A 14,065-nucleotide genomic window follows, 5' to 3' on the forward strand; every position below is an offset into this window, starting at 1 on the left:
CGGTCCGTGAGTTCGAGCCCCGCGTCGGGCTCTGTGCTGACAGCTCAGAGCCTGGAGCCTGCTTCAGATTCTGTGTCTCCCTCTCTCTCTGACCCTCCCCCGTTCATGCTCTGTCTCTCTCTGTCTCAAAATGAACATTAAATGAACATTTAATGAACATGTCTTTACATGAACATTAAAAAAAAAAAAAGAATGCTTTGGGGGAACTGTCAAGAGTGAACCCAGAAAATTCAAACAGAAGAAAATTTTTTCATCTCTGTAATCTTTATTTTAAATTTGCATTCCCCCCTCCCAATTACAGGTAGATCGTGAGGATTTACTATTTTGATCAATTTTAAAAAATATTTTTGTTTTTTATATTCTAGAGACAGCCAAGGTGGGGAGAGGGGCAGAGGAAGAGAGAGAGAATCTTGAGCAGGCTCCATGCTCAGCGCTCCATCCCACGGTCCTGGGATCATGACCTGAGCCGAGATCAAGAGTCAGACACTCAATCGACCGAGTCACCCAGCCTCCCCTATTTTAATCAGTTTTTAAAGCCCAGTATGTTAGATCCCTGGCAAAGAAAAACTAGACTTAGCTTTGAAACAAAAATGGTGTTTCCCTTGGAGAGCAGTCAACTTCTTGATTCTTGCAGTGAGTTCAGACACCATTTCCCATGGGAACCGTCTAGCCAGAGTACTGTCCAGTTTTGTGATTGGAGCAAAAAGCTCTGTTGGGCATCCAACCTATAGTGGCATTACTGGAAGGGTTGGGATTTTGAAGACTTTCATAGTCATGTTTCTAATCAAATTCGAACCACCTCTAAAGATTTTTAGTTTCTTAGAACCTTTGAAATATTTGCTCTTTATTTTCATCACTGAGGAAGTGTTTAAGTGGTTTTGAGAATACTGAGAGAAGTGTTTAAGTCATATCCTTTATTCACAGGGAAATTGTGATCACCCTTGTAAAGAGTTCAGAACCAACCCTCCTCAAGTGGATTGTCATGCTGGTTTGATCTTTTAAACTTGGCTTGGTACACATGGTCTCTCATCTGTGCTAGGGGCTACTTGTGAGATTTCTTGGGTCATAATCTAATCACCTTGCTTTTCTGGAAGCAGTTCTTTCATGGATTAATTGGTGAAGTTGTACCTTTCTTGTCATCTGTAATTTGTACTCTCAGTGCTAATACTATTTTGGCTTTGATTTTTGGGGGAGAGAGGGTCAAGAAGTGGGATTTCCTTGGGACAAACTTTTTGGGGAAGTTTTGCTCTTGAGTTTTGGTTTTATCTTTGCCCCCTACTTTAATGTCTTAAAGTAAGACATTTCCCTGGTTTTAATCTCATTTGTAAAATGAGGATCACTTACAGACTATAATAATTGGGGGACAGCTGTATAGTTTTTTGTGTGTGTCCTGAGAAGTAGCTAAATTCTCACATGGTGTTTATGCTCTGATCAGATTCCAAGGATGTGAGTATAGTAGGGGTCAGTAGACTGGCCAGTGAGTCAGATCTGGGCCGTGGTCTGTTTTTCTATGACCTGTGAATAAATGGTTTTTGTATTTTTAAAATGTAAAAATGTAGTTTTAAAATGTAAAAATCAAGAGTGAGAAGATACGCCACAGACTGGGAGAAAATATTTGCAGAAGACACATCTGGTAAAGGACTGTATCCAAAACAGACAAAGACTCTTAAAACTCAACAATAAGAAAACAACCTTATTAGAAACTGTGCAAAAGACCTAAACAGACACCTCACCAAAAAAGATACACAGATGGGAAGTAAGCATATGAAAAGGGTTTTAACTTCATACGTTATCAGGGAATTGAAAATTAAAACAGTGAGATAGTGCTACTACACACCTATCTAAAACACTGACAGCACCAAATGCTGGCAGGGATGTGGAGCAGCAGGAACTCTCATCCATTGCTGGTGGGAATGCAAAATGGTGCAGTCACTTGGAAGACATTTGGGCAGTTTGTTATCCAGTGTAGCTCTTACCATATGATCTGGCAGTCACACTCAGTGGTATTTACTCAAATGAGCAAAAAATTTATGTCTACGTGAAAACTTGCACAAGAATATTTATAGCAGCTATATTCATAATTGTTAAAACTTGGAAGCAGCCAAGGTGTCTTTCAGTAGGTAAATGGATAAACAAGCTGTTGCACATGAAGACAGTGGAATATTATTGAGCACTAATAAAGCTATCAAGCTATGAAAAGGCATGGAAGAAACTTAAATGCATATTACTAATAGAAAGAAGCCAATCTGAAAAAGGCTACGTATTATATGATTCCAACTATATGACATTCTAGAAAAGACAAAACTATGGAGACAGTAAAAAAGAGCAATGGTTAGGGGAAAGGAGGGATAAATAGGCAGAGCACAGATTTTTAGGACAGTGAAACTATTCTGTATGATGCTACAGTGGTATGTAGTTGTCATTACACATTTGTCCAAACAAAATACGTCACCAAGAGTAAGCCCTAATGTAAACTATGGACTTTGGTAATGAGGTGTCCGTTGTATCAAATGTTCCACTGCAGGATGTCGATAACGGAGGCTGTGTGTGTATGTGTGTGTCAGGGGAACAGGAATATATGGGTACTCTCTGTACTGTCTGCTCAATTTTGCTGTCAACCTAAAACTGCTCTTTTTTTTAATGTTTATTTTTGAGAGAGACAGAGTGCAGGTGGGGAAGGGGCAGAGAGAGAGGGCGACACAGACACAGAATCTGAAGCAGGCTCCAGGCTCTGAGCTGTCAGCCACAGAGCCCGACGTGGGGCTCGAACTCATGAGCCATGAGACCGTGACCTGAGCCGAAGTTGGACACTTAACTGATTGAGCCACCCAGGTGCTCCTAAAACTAGTTTGTTTAAAAATTTTTGCCAAAATAAAATCAAAGAATAAAATGTTACAGAGACCATATGTGGCCTATAAAGCCTAAAATATTAATATTTCTTACCTGACCTTCTACAGAAAATATTTACCGAACCCTAGACTATATCACAGAAGAACTAGGAGAAGAGTTGCTTGGTTTCTCTCTGGTATCCTGTCCTGCCTGGTCCCCTAAGTCCCCCTGAGTACTCAGTGTCTCTGATGGCAGAGTTGTTCTTAAGAATTTCCATTTCATTTGCAGGTATATGAGTGACCTAAAGCTGCAAATTAAAACGGAGAGAAAGCAGTATCAACTGCGAGCAGGGCAAGGATGCCAATTCCTCCTCCCCCTCCACCACCCCCTGGTCCTCCTCCACCTCCCACTTTTAATCAGGTATGTACTTCTTCCACCTGGCTATCTCAAAACCTTAATGGATACTTAGGGCTTCCTGGTGTAAGACATGGAGTACTCAAAGATACGTGGCATAGAAAGATGGAGAAAAAAATGCATGAAGTCTCTCCTCATTAACTGTTTCTGATTCTTGAATGGTCCTCTTAGGACTATAATGGCTTATCTTGGTTTTTTTTTGGCCGGGTTCAGTATAAATGGAGATTTGGACAAGTCACATCAGAACAGGAACTAGTCTTTTGCCCCAAAACTATTCTACAAAGGTGAGCACAGCATTTCTCTGGCGTTGTTGAGAAAAGGGACGGCAACTCCTGGTTGTTACTTGCTACTGTTTCATCTCCTTTTCTTCCACTCCAAACCAGTTCATCCTAAGGCCAAGTCCATTAAGTCTACTACACCATCAAAAAAGAAAGGAGTTTCCAGAAAATATTAGTACGAAGACTTAAAGGTTTGATAACAGAAGGAAAAAAAAGCAATGTGGCTTCTGAACCGAAGAGGCAACCATGTTTACTATATGTGGATTGTGATATCTGGTGTTACATGAGAAAGAAGCAACTTGGGTGCTCTCTCTCTCTCTCTCTCTCTTTTTTTTTTTTTTTTAAGTAATTTTTACACCCAACGTAGGGTAGAATTCAAAGATCAAGAGTTTCATGCTCTACCAACTGAGCCAGCCAGGCATGCCTGCTTTATCTCATTTTTGTAAAATTTTAAAGCAAAAGGAACTTGAGGGAATGAATATCGTGTGTGTGTGTGTGTGTGTGTGTGTGTGTAGCAGATGAGAAATAGTGCCTGAAAGTGTCGGTGTAAGTGTGTCTTAGGTATTTAACAGATGAGAGGTAGTACCCCTAAGGAGGCAAAGTGACTTGCCTAGCTAATTTATTTTAGAACTAGGACTAGAGTTCAGGTCTGCCCACTTGTTTTTTTTCCGTAAGTTCTGGTTTTCAGACATTTTGTTGGAGGGTATGTATGAACCCTCTTTCTGGATGAAATTTTATGTGGAAGCCCAATAAGTGAAATGGAAAGCAGAGCTGCTCTGGTCATAGTGGGATTCAAGGACCCAAAGTATATCCTTGGATCTGTATAACTTCCTGGGTTAATGCTCTGCATCATGCTGTCTTAGTCATTTACTCAGTAGCCTTTTGTTGTGTACTTGACCATGTCAGAGACTTGGCTTGGCATACAACTTAGAAAATCCAGATAATTTTACTCCATACTTCTTTCTATATCGCTTGACTCTTTCCCAATAAGATTTATTTATGTAATTGAAAGAGAGGGAAAACATGCAGATAAGAAAAACAGATTAAAAATAATCTGTAATACCATTGGCCAGAAAGGACAATTTCTGCCTTCAAAGGCTCCAGCACAATGGGTGAAACAGACAAGTCAGCAGGCAAATTCCATGCTACACAGAGATAAATGAAGCCATAAAGGAGCAGGCCTCACCTACCGGCTCTGGAGGGAGTGGAGGCAGTCAGAGGCGGCTTCTAGTCAGGAGGTGATACTTGAGAGGAGTCTTAACAGATGAGTAGCATTTAGCCAGAAAGTGAAGAGTGAGGGCAGGCACTTGGTATTGAAGTAGAACGGAAGGGTGCTGATGTGTGGGAAAGCACACCCAGGATCGGATCATTGCTGGAGGGGTGTGGTGGGAAATGAAGCTGGAGGCAGGCACAGGCTGAGAGGGTTTGGGTTTTTCTCCAGGCAGTGATAGGGAGGTAGTGTATTTTTAACAGCAGGAGTCAACTGATTGGGTGCATTAGAAAAGTGTGGATAGTAGGTTGGGGTTGAGACTGGAGACAGAAGGCTGTTACAGTTGAAAATCGAGAGTTTTGCACTAAAGCAGCAAAGATGGAAGAAATGAAGATGAGAGACATTTAGAAAGTAAAATCTTTTTTTTTTTAAGTTTGTTTATTTTGAGTGAGAGCGAGTGCGCGCGTGCATGGAGGAGGGGCAGAGAGAGAAGGAGAGAGAGAATCCCAAGTAGGCTGTTGCGGTGCTTGAACTCACTAACCCGTGAAATCATGACCTGGGCCGAAATTGAGTTGGATGCTTAACAAACTGAGCCAGCCAGGCGCCCCTAGAAAGTAAAATCTTAAAGAGTTGGTAACAGTTGTAAGACTGAGGAAGAGGAAGGAAGTTGGAATGACTCTAGTTTGGGGGACTGAATGTTGTTGACAAAGAGAAACAGGTTTGTGGAGGAGGATATGAACTCAATTTTGCATATGTTTAGTAATGTTTTAATAATTTTCTCTTTACAAAAGTAATGAGTAAGAAATTTATGAACTATGGCTTGGATGCCTGGCTGGCTCACTTGGTAGAACATGGGACTCTTGATCTTGGGGTTGTGAGTTTGAGCCCCATCGTGGGCATAGGATTTATTTTTAAAAGAAAGAAATTGGGGCTCCTGGGTGGCTCAGTTGGTTGAGCGTCTGACTATTGATTTCAGCTTAGGTCATGATCGTAGGGTCAGGGGATCAAGTCCCACATTGGGCTTTTAGCTGACAGCACGGAGCCTGCTTGGGAATCTTTTTCTCCCCCTCTCTCTGCCCCTTCCCTGCTCTCTTTCTCTCTCTCAAAATAAATAAACATTTAAAAAAGAAATGTATTAACTATGGATAAGTATAAAGATAAATATAAAGGATTATACTTAATCCAGTGATTCATAATAGTTTTGTGTATATCCGTCCCCTCCCTTCCTCCCTTTTATCTTCTACTTTTTTAAAAAGGAGGCTGTGCTGTATATACATACTGATCTGTTTTGTTTTCTTTTCCCCTCCCCCACGCTGCTATGCGTACTGAGTTCTAATCTGCTCTTACTCATTAATACATCGTGAATGACTTCTCACATCATTAAATGGTTAGTGCTATCATTAAAAAAATTTTTTTTACTGTATTAAAAATGTGGAAAAAAATAGAGAATGCCAATAAAAATAGAAAATGTTAAACTATCAATAATTAACCTTTGTTAGCATCTTACGTTTTACATATTTATGATAGGAAAACTAGAAAATTCAAGTAAATATAGAGAAGTATTACCCCAAATTAACTTTTGTTAGTACCTGTGTATATCCTGCAGATGTTCTATATAGATGTACCTTGAAATTTAGCTACTGCTTTTATTGAGTTCTTTTTATACATCAGGCACTGTGATAAGCTCTTGAAAAAAATTTTTTTTTTAATTTTTTAATGTTTATTTTTTTGAGGAGAGGGGGGATAGAGATGGGGGAGGGGTCCCTGAAGCAGGCTCTAGGCTCCCGAGTTGTCAGCACAGAGCCCAATGTGGGGCTCAAACATACCAACCTACCAACCACAAGATCATGACCTGAGCCAAAGTTGGGCGCTTAACTGACTGAGCCACCCACCCAGGCACCCCAAAAAGTGTTATTTCATTTAATTTTCAAAACTACCCTATGAGATAGGTTCTATTATTTTTCCTGTTCTATAGAAGAGAAAATGAATCCAAATCCTCTGAAGTGTATTGTTTTATAATCTTTTTTACTTGACTGTGTCACACATTTACTGCTGTGTAAAGATATTTACTGCCACATCTTGAAGAACTTAACTGGCATTCCCTTCTTTGCTTGTGCCATCAGTGTTCCCTTATTGAACTTTCGATTATTTTCAGTTCTTTGCTATTATAAACTTTTTTGCAATTATTAACATGTTTGTATACTTCTCTAGTTGTTTTTTTTTTTTTTTAAGTTTTCATTTATTTTGAGAGAGACACACACACACACACACACACACACAGCATGAGTAGGGGAGCGACAGAGAGAGGGAGAGATACAGAACCCCAAGCAGGTTCCATGCTCTCAGTGCAGAGCCCAGCATGGGGCTTGAACCCACGAAGCCGTGGGATCATGACCTGAGCTGAAATCGAGAGTTGGGACACCTAACCGACCTAGCCACCAGGTGCCCCTCTACTTGTTTTCTTGAAGTTAATTCCTGGAGATAGAATTCTTGTGGTAGACTTTCTGAAGATGTTTGATACATAAACTACTTTCTAGAAAGATGATACTAATCTGTCTTACTCCAGGTGATACAAGAGTACCTGTTTCCCTGAATCGTTATGACCACCATAAGACAGTTACTTGTTCTTCACATTTTTTTGAGCACCCTCAGTGTGTCAGGTACTGTACAACAGTGAGCAGTGGATGCTGCCTTCTGCAGCTAGCAGTCTCCTGTTAGAATTTTACCTTTTACCAGTTTCATTGGTAAATGATGATACTGTGTTTTAGCCTGAAAAATTTTTTTTTGTGGTTGAATTTTTTTCGTATATGCTGGTTCTCTGATTTCTTTTACGCAGTTCATATCCTTTGCTTATTATCCTGTTGATTTATAAGTCCTCTTTATGTTAATGCTGTATAGATTTAGGACATTATCTTTATGTGTTACAGATGATTTTTTCTTCCAGTATATCATCTGATTATATTCCTAAGTAAATAAAAGTCTTTCGGTCTTTCCCTATTTTAGTTGTCATATTCTTCCCTTTATGTGTTTTTCCATATAGTACTTCTGTGAGTTTTTTTTTTTTACATTTACATTAAAAAATTTTTTTTTAATGTTTATTTTTGAGAAAAAGACAGTGCAGGTGGGGGAGGGGCAGAGAGAAGAGGGAGACACAGAATCTGAAGCAGGCTCCAGGCTCTGAGCTGTCAGCACAGAGCCCAGCATTGGGCTCGAACTCATAAACCTTGAGATCATTACCAGAGCTGAAGTTGGACGCTTAACTGATTAAGCCACCCAGGCACCCCTACATTTACATTTTATAACTCAGCTAGAATTTGTTTGAGAAGAAGTTGTGAGGTAGGGGTTTAACTTTATTATTTTTTCCCCAAATTAACCAGTTATTATCAGTAGCTTATATTTAATAATCAGTGCTTTCTGCACTGCTGAAATACACTTTTATTATTTCTTACATAGATCTAGGTTTGTTTATGGACTTTCTGTTTTGTTCCATTTATCTAGCTGTCTGTCCCTGTGCTCCCCTTGTAGTCGATTCTAGCTTTTGGTGGCACAAGTCCTATTTTCTTAGTTTTTTTTCCCTCTGCTTAATCTTCCAGATGGATTTTAGAATCCTTTTTTTTAATGACTTCCAAAAAATTCCATTGTGTGGTTATTTTTAAAAGCTATACATTTAAAAATTTTGTAAGGAACATGGTATGTATGATGTGTTTCATTTTAGGTTTATGTGGGATATTCATTTGGAGATGTCCTGGAGACATTGGCACACATGGGTATGAAGCTCAGGGCCAGAAGTGGTGATGAGATAGAAAGATTAGAGATACTAGAGCTTATCAGTGGTATTGAAACCATGGGACTGGATGAGCTTGCTTGGGGAGGTTTAGATGGAGGCTGAGGATAGGGCTCTGAAATGGCATTTAAGAGGTAGGTGGAAGGTGAAGAACTCAAAAATAAATATACAGGGGGGCTCCTGAGTGGCTCAGTCGGTTAAGCGTCTTGACTTTGGTTCAGGCCATGATCTCGTGGTTCTTGAGTTCAAGCCCCGCATCAGGCTCTGTGCTGACAGCTCAGAATCTGGAGCCTGCTTTGGATTCTGTCTCCCCCTTGCTCTCTGCCCCTCCCCAACTCATGCTCTGTCTCTCTCTCTCAAAGATAAATAAACATTAAAAAAAAATTCAAAAAAGAAAAGTAAAGAAATATGTTGTTGGAAGAGACCATAGGGAAAGTGGGAAAGGCATGGGCTTTACACAGTCAGACCAGCTCTGCATTTACTAACCATGTGACATTAACTTCTCTACACCTTCCCTTCCTCATTTTTGGAATAGGAAAAATATGGTCTATTTTATAACATTGTTTAGAAGATGAAGTAATAGGGAAGCTAAGGTCTGTTAGTTGAGATAAGATGGGCATTTTAGAGTCAGTGTCTGGGTTTGGATCTTTGCTTTCCTATGTACTGGGTGCATGGTCTCAGGGAACTATTCAACTATTCACACTTTCCAAATGAGTAATGATAATAATACTTCATAAAAATATTTCAAGATTTAAATGAGCTAACAGAAGTAGCATGCTTAACTTGAGGCATAGTAGGGACTCATTGTTTGCCTTGATACGTATAAAGCATCTAACATACAAGCCCAGCACACAGGTACTTGGTGTTAGTGTAGGTCTCCTTTCAGAAGTTTCTTAACAGGAAGGAGACCACACCCTTTGCAGAAGGCACAACAGGGGAAGGACTAAGAAGAATGAAAGCGAAGAATGAAAACGTGCATTGGTAGTGATATTTGGCGCAGGGTCTGATTAGGTTAGAGGGGCATTAATGAAATCCAGTTTGGCTTAAGGTATTTATCCCAACCTTGTGGTGAAGGGAACTATTTAGGATGAATAGTTCTATTTTCCCCTCTCCCTCCAGGCAAACACAGAGCCGCCCAAGCTGAGTAGAGATGAGCAGCGGGGTCGAGGTGCCCTATTACAGGATATCTGCAAAGGGACCAAGCTGAAGAAGGTGACCAATGTTAATGATCGGAGTGCTCCCATCCTTGAGAGTGAGTCTAAGCTTCATTTCCTAGTGAGCCACCAGGGTCCCAGGATCAAGCTGGAGACTTGGCTGGCCTGTCACTTTTATTGTTGGGCCTTGAGTGGGAGAGTTTTGTCCTTTAGGAGAGTTTTCTTTGAATGTTCTTTGGCTGTCTTTGCCTCTGTTCATTTGAGTATCTTAGAAGTTTCTTTTTTGACCTTTGGGAAGTGTTCTCTGGGGTAAGATTCTCTTCTACTGTAACTAGTGCTTGTTAGGGTATATCTTTGGCAGTTCTCTGAGGAGACCACTGTATTACTAAAAACCACTAAGTTGAAGCCAACGATGATTTCTATAATTGTCACAGGTGTCCATTCAGATAGGCCTCTGGAGAGTTGCTCACACCTGGGTCCCTGAGTCATTGGCCCCCTTACCATCTGGGACTTGGAGAGACACTCCTCTGAGCCTGTCTTTATCCTGGTTTTCCCTCTGCCTTTCCTAAATAAGGGAAGTTTGGCTTCTTTTTCCTTTTGTTCTTTCTCTTTCATCACAGTGTAGAATTTTATCTCCACATGAAGCTGTGGATCTGAGAGGCCTAGCAATTTTATTTTTAATTTAAATGCAAAGGCAAAAGCAAGATTGGTTTGTTTGCAAATTAAAGCCCAAATAGAGGAGGGGTTTCTCCTCAGGATTGACTTGGTCACCAGCTTGGAGCATGTGAAGTAAAAACCCTAATGGTATGCTTTCCAGAACCCAAAGGAAGCAGTGGTGGTTATGGCTCTGGAGCAGTTGCCCTGCAGCCCAAGGGAGGTCTCTTCCAAGGGGGAGTGCCGAAGCTCCGACCTGTGGGAGCCAAGGATGGTTCAGGTATCTGAGCAGTACTTTATTAGGATATTTCCCAAGTGCATTAATTTCTAACTAGTCCCAAGTGGGCCATCTAGGGTTAAGGCATGTGGTAGAGGTGGGAGAAAGGAGAAAAGGGAGCAGGGGAGGGGTTACAGAGTAGAATAAAGCCAAAGCTGAGGGATTAAATAAAAATGTGTTCATCTTGTATCAGCAGTATTTGTTAGTGGGCCCTGAACCTGAAACCAGATTAAAACCCAGAACTATACAGGCATTTACCTGCTACCATGCAGGTTACACTAAGGAGGCTGGGTGAAGGATATACTGACCAACATGTATGTATGTTGTATTTGTAGAGAACCTAGCTGGTAAGCCAGCCCTACAAGTCCCCAGTTCTCGAGCTGCTGCCCCAAGGCCACCGGTGTCTACAGCCAGTGGGCGCCCTCAAGATGATACAGACAGCAGCCGAGCCTCACTCCCAGAACTGCCCCGGATGCAGAGACCATCGTTACCGGACCTCTCTAGGCCTAATACCACCAGCAGTACAGGCATGAAGCACAGCAGCTCTGCCCCTCCTCCACCACCCCCGGGGCGGCGGGCCAACGCTCCCCCTACACCTCTGCCTGTGCACAGCAACAAAGCCCTAGCCTACAACAGAGAGAAACCCTTGCCGCCCACACCTGGACAAAGGCTGCACCTTGGTCGAGAGGGACCTCCTGCTCCACCCCCAGTCAAACCACCTCCTTCCCCTGTGAATATTAGAATGGGACCAAGTGGCCAGTCTCTGGCTCCTCCTCCTCCGCCTTACCGCCAGCCTCCTGGGGTCCCCAATGGACCCTCCAGTCCCACTAACGAGTCAGCCCCTGAGCTGCCCCAGAGACACAATTCTTTGCACAGGAAGACACCGGGGCCTGTCAGAGGCCTAGCGCCTCCTCCACCCACCTCAGCTTCTCCCTCGCTACAGAGTAATAGGCCACCACCCCCAGCCCGGGACCCTCCCAGTCGGGGAGCAGGTAAGTGCCTGGAAGCACCTTTTTTTTCTATTAGATGGAGAATTGAGTTAATTGTCTTATCCTTTTCTCCAAAGCTCTTCTTCAGCAATTGAAGAGAAAAAAAACTCACTTACTCATTCAATAAGTTTATTGAGTTCCTTTTTATGTGTTGGACTGTGTTGTTAGGGAAACAGCAATCAATAGAAAAGACAGAAGATTCCTGTTCTCTGGACAGTCAAGCAAATTAGTAAAAAAAAAAAAAAAAATTAGAGAAATACAAAGCAGAGAAGGAGGGGAATAGGATCTACAGGGTGGAGGGTGGTGGTGATATTTTTATTGCAGGAGTGGGGTATGAAGTGACAGTCTGGCAAAGACCTGAAGACAATAAGCTAAGCAGTTTCTGGGAGAACAGCTATTGCAAGCATTGAGAACAGCAAATGCAAAGGCACTGAGACTGGGGACATCAGGGAGGCCATCTTGGCAGGACTAGAATGAGTAAGGGGAAGAGCGGCAGGACATGGAGATCAGGAAGCTAGATTTCCTCGAGAGAACACTGCAAGGCTTTATCATGACTGGGATTTACTTGGAGAGATGCAGAGCTACTGGAACCATGGGAACAAAGGAGAAGCATTGCTTCAGATTTTATTTATTATTATTTTTTAATTTTTAAAATGTTTATTTATTTTTGAGAGAGACAGAGAAAGCGAGGGAGGGGCAGAGAAAAGGAGACAGAATCCTAAGGAGGCTCCGTGCAGTCAGCACAAAGCCTGATGTGGGGCTCAAACTCACAAACTGACAACATGACCTGAGCTAAAATCAAGAGTCAGGATGCTTAACCCACTGAACTACCCAGGTGCCCTGTTGCTTTTGCTTTGAAAAGGATGACAAACTCCTGTGTTGAAAACAGACTGCATGAGGACAAAGTTGGCAAAGGAGACTCCTTCCGAGGCTGTTGCAATAGACTGGGCCACTAGGTAGGATCACAGCAGGTTTGGGGGAAGAAGACAGGTGTTCATTTCTGGACAAGTCAAGTTTGAGATCCCTGTTAGCCAAACACCAATTCATTATTTTCTCTTGGATGTCTGTCAGACTTTGAAGTTCAGGGGAGAGATCTGGGCTAGAGAAATTTGAATGATATTGAAAACCACGTGCTGGGTGAGCTCACCAGAGGAGCTGATCTAGGTAGAGAAGAGGTTGAGGCTTAAGGCCTGGGGTCCTCCTGTATCACAGAGATATATAGTAGCGAGCAGAGGAAACTGAGAAAGAGCCTCTAGTGAGGAAGAAAGAAACCCAAGAGAATGCTGGAAGGATGCCAGGATGGAATCATCAGCTGTGTCCGGGGCTGAAAACAGAATGACATTGGTGTTAGCAACTTGGAGTCATTGGGGGTGCCGCAAACAACATGATACCCTTTAGAGTAGTTTCAGTGGAATGGTGGAGGATGAGGGTAAAAGTCTAACTGGGATGTGTTTGGGAAATCTGGAATAGGAGGAAAGGAATTGGAGATAGCAATGTAGAAATCTCAGTTTGCTTCAAGGGGAGTGGGGTGCAGATAAATGGAATGGTTGCTGGAGGAGGATGTGAGAGTGAAGGTTCGGACCCCTCCTCCCCATGGTGCAGTAGAAGCAGGGGAAATTGCTTGAGTAATGTCCTCAAGAAGGCTAAAAGGAATGGAATCTGATCCATAGGTAGGAGATTGGCCTTAGATAAGAACACCGTTCTTCCATGGTAACCAGAGGGAAGGTAGAATGCATAGGCATAGAAGCAAGTGGGTAGGTGGGTGTAGTGATAGGAACATGCGCAGAGTTTCTTCTGGTTTGTTTCTAATTGGCGAAATGGAAAGCAAGGATATCTGCTGTGAACAAGGGGTGGGGGGAAGGAGAGAGAGGGCATGAGTGGCTGTCTAGGGGTGTGCTGGGATAATCAGCAACATGAAAGGCCCACTCAGGGTTAGGAGCCATACACTCAAAGTGAGATTAGCACAGTGTGTGTCGAGCTGTGCATTTGCAGGTGCTGAGTGGGGCAGCATGGTATTTAACCAGGGTTAGCTTTTTTAGGCATGTGTGATACTAAGAGTGGGTCAAGGGAGCTAAGGGTTTAGGTCAGGGACTGATTGTAACAGTGCACCTTAGGCCTAAATTGGGTGAGCAGGAGACTAAGGAGCTCTCGAAAAGGTAGAAGAGGTTGTGTAATCTTTTTACAAAATAGCATGACTGAAAGTAGAGTGAGGTAGATCATGAAGCTCTCTGGTGCCTTCCTAGACCCAGGAATTTTGGCTCCCATGTCCTCTTGTATCATTGGACTTTGAGCCACACCCTCCACAAATGGCTTTTGAGCTTTTATTTTATTATTATTTTTTTTAGAGAGTGCATGAGCCAGGGAGAGGGGCAGGGAGAGAGAGAATCTGAAGCAGACTCCACTTCCATCATAGAGCCCAACTTGGGGCTCGATCTCACGACCCTGGTATGACTTGAGCCAAAATCAAGAGTTGGAC

The 14,065-nt window shown here is 42.3% G+C and overlaps 1 protein-coding gene across 6 annotated transcripts in view; it reads left to right on the top strand.

The window, feature by feature from the left end:
* The window catches only part of WIPF2 (WAS/WASL interacting protein family member 2), a 50,438-nt gene that overhangs the window by 23,487 nt on the left and 12,886 nt on the right, over positions 1–14,065 (top strand). For 4 of the 6 annotated variants that reach the window (XM_049636002.1, XM_049636001.1, XM_049636003.1 and 1 more), the window contains 4 exons: positions 3,118–3,249; positions 9,635–9,767; positions 10,487–10,603; positions 10,936–11,592. In XM_049636002.1, the coding sequence (XP_049491959.1) occupies positions 3,187–3,249; positions 9,635–9,767; positions 10,487–10,603; positions 10,936–11,592 (970 nt within the window). In that variant the 5' untranslated portion in view covers positions 3,118–3,186. Of the gene's footprint in view, positions 1–187; positions 1,013–3,117; positions 6,119–9,634; positions 9,768–10,486; positions 10,604–10,935; positions 11,593–14,065 lie in introns of those variants that run through there. The other 2 variants (XM_049636005.1, XM_049636006.1) reach the window with 2 other exon arrangements.

This window comes from Panthera uncia, chromosome E1, assembly GCF_023721935.1.
Source record: "Panthera uncia isolate 11264 chromosome E1, Puncia_PCG_1.0, whole genome shotgun sequence".
Taxonomy (NCBI): Eukaryota; Metazoa; Chordata; class Mammalia; order Carnivora; family Felidae; genus Panthera; species Panthera uncia.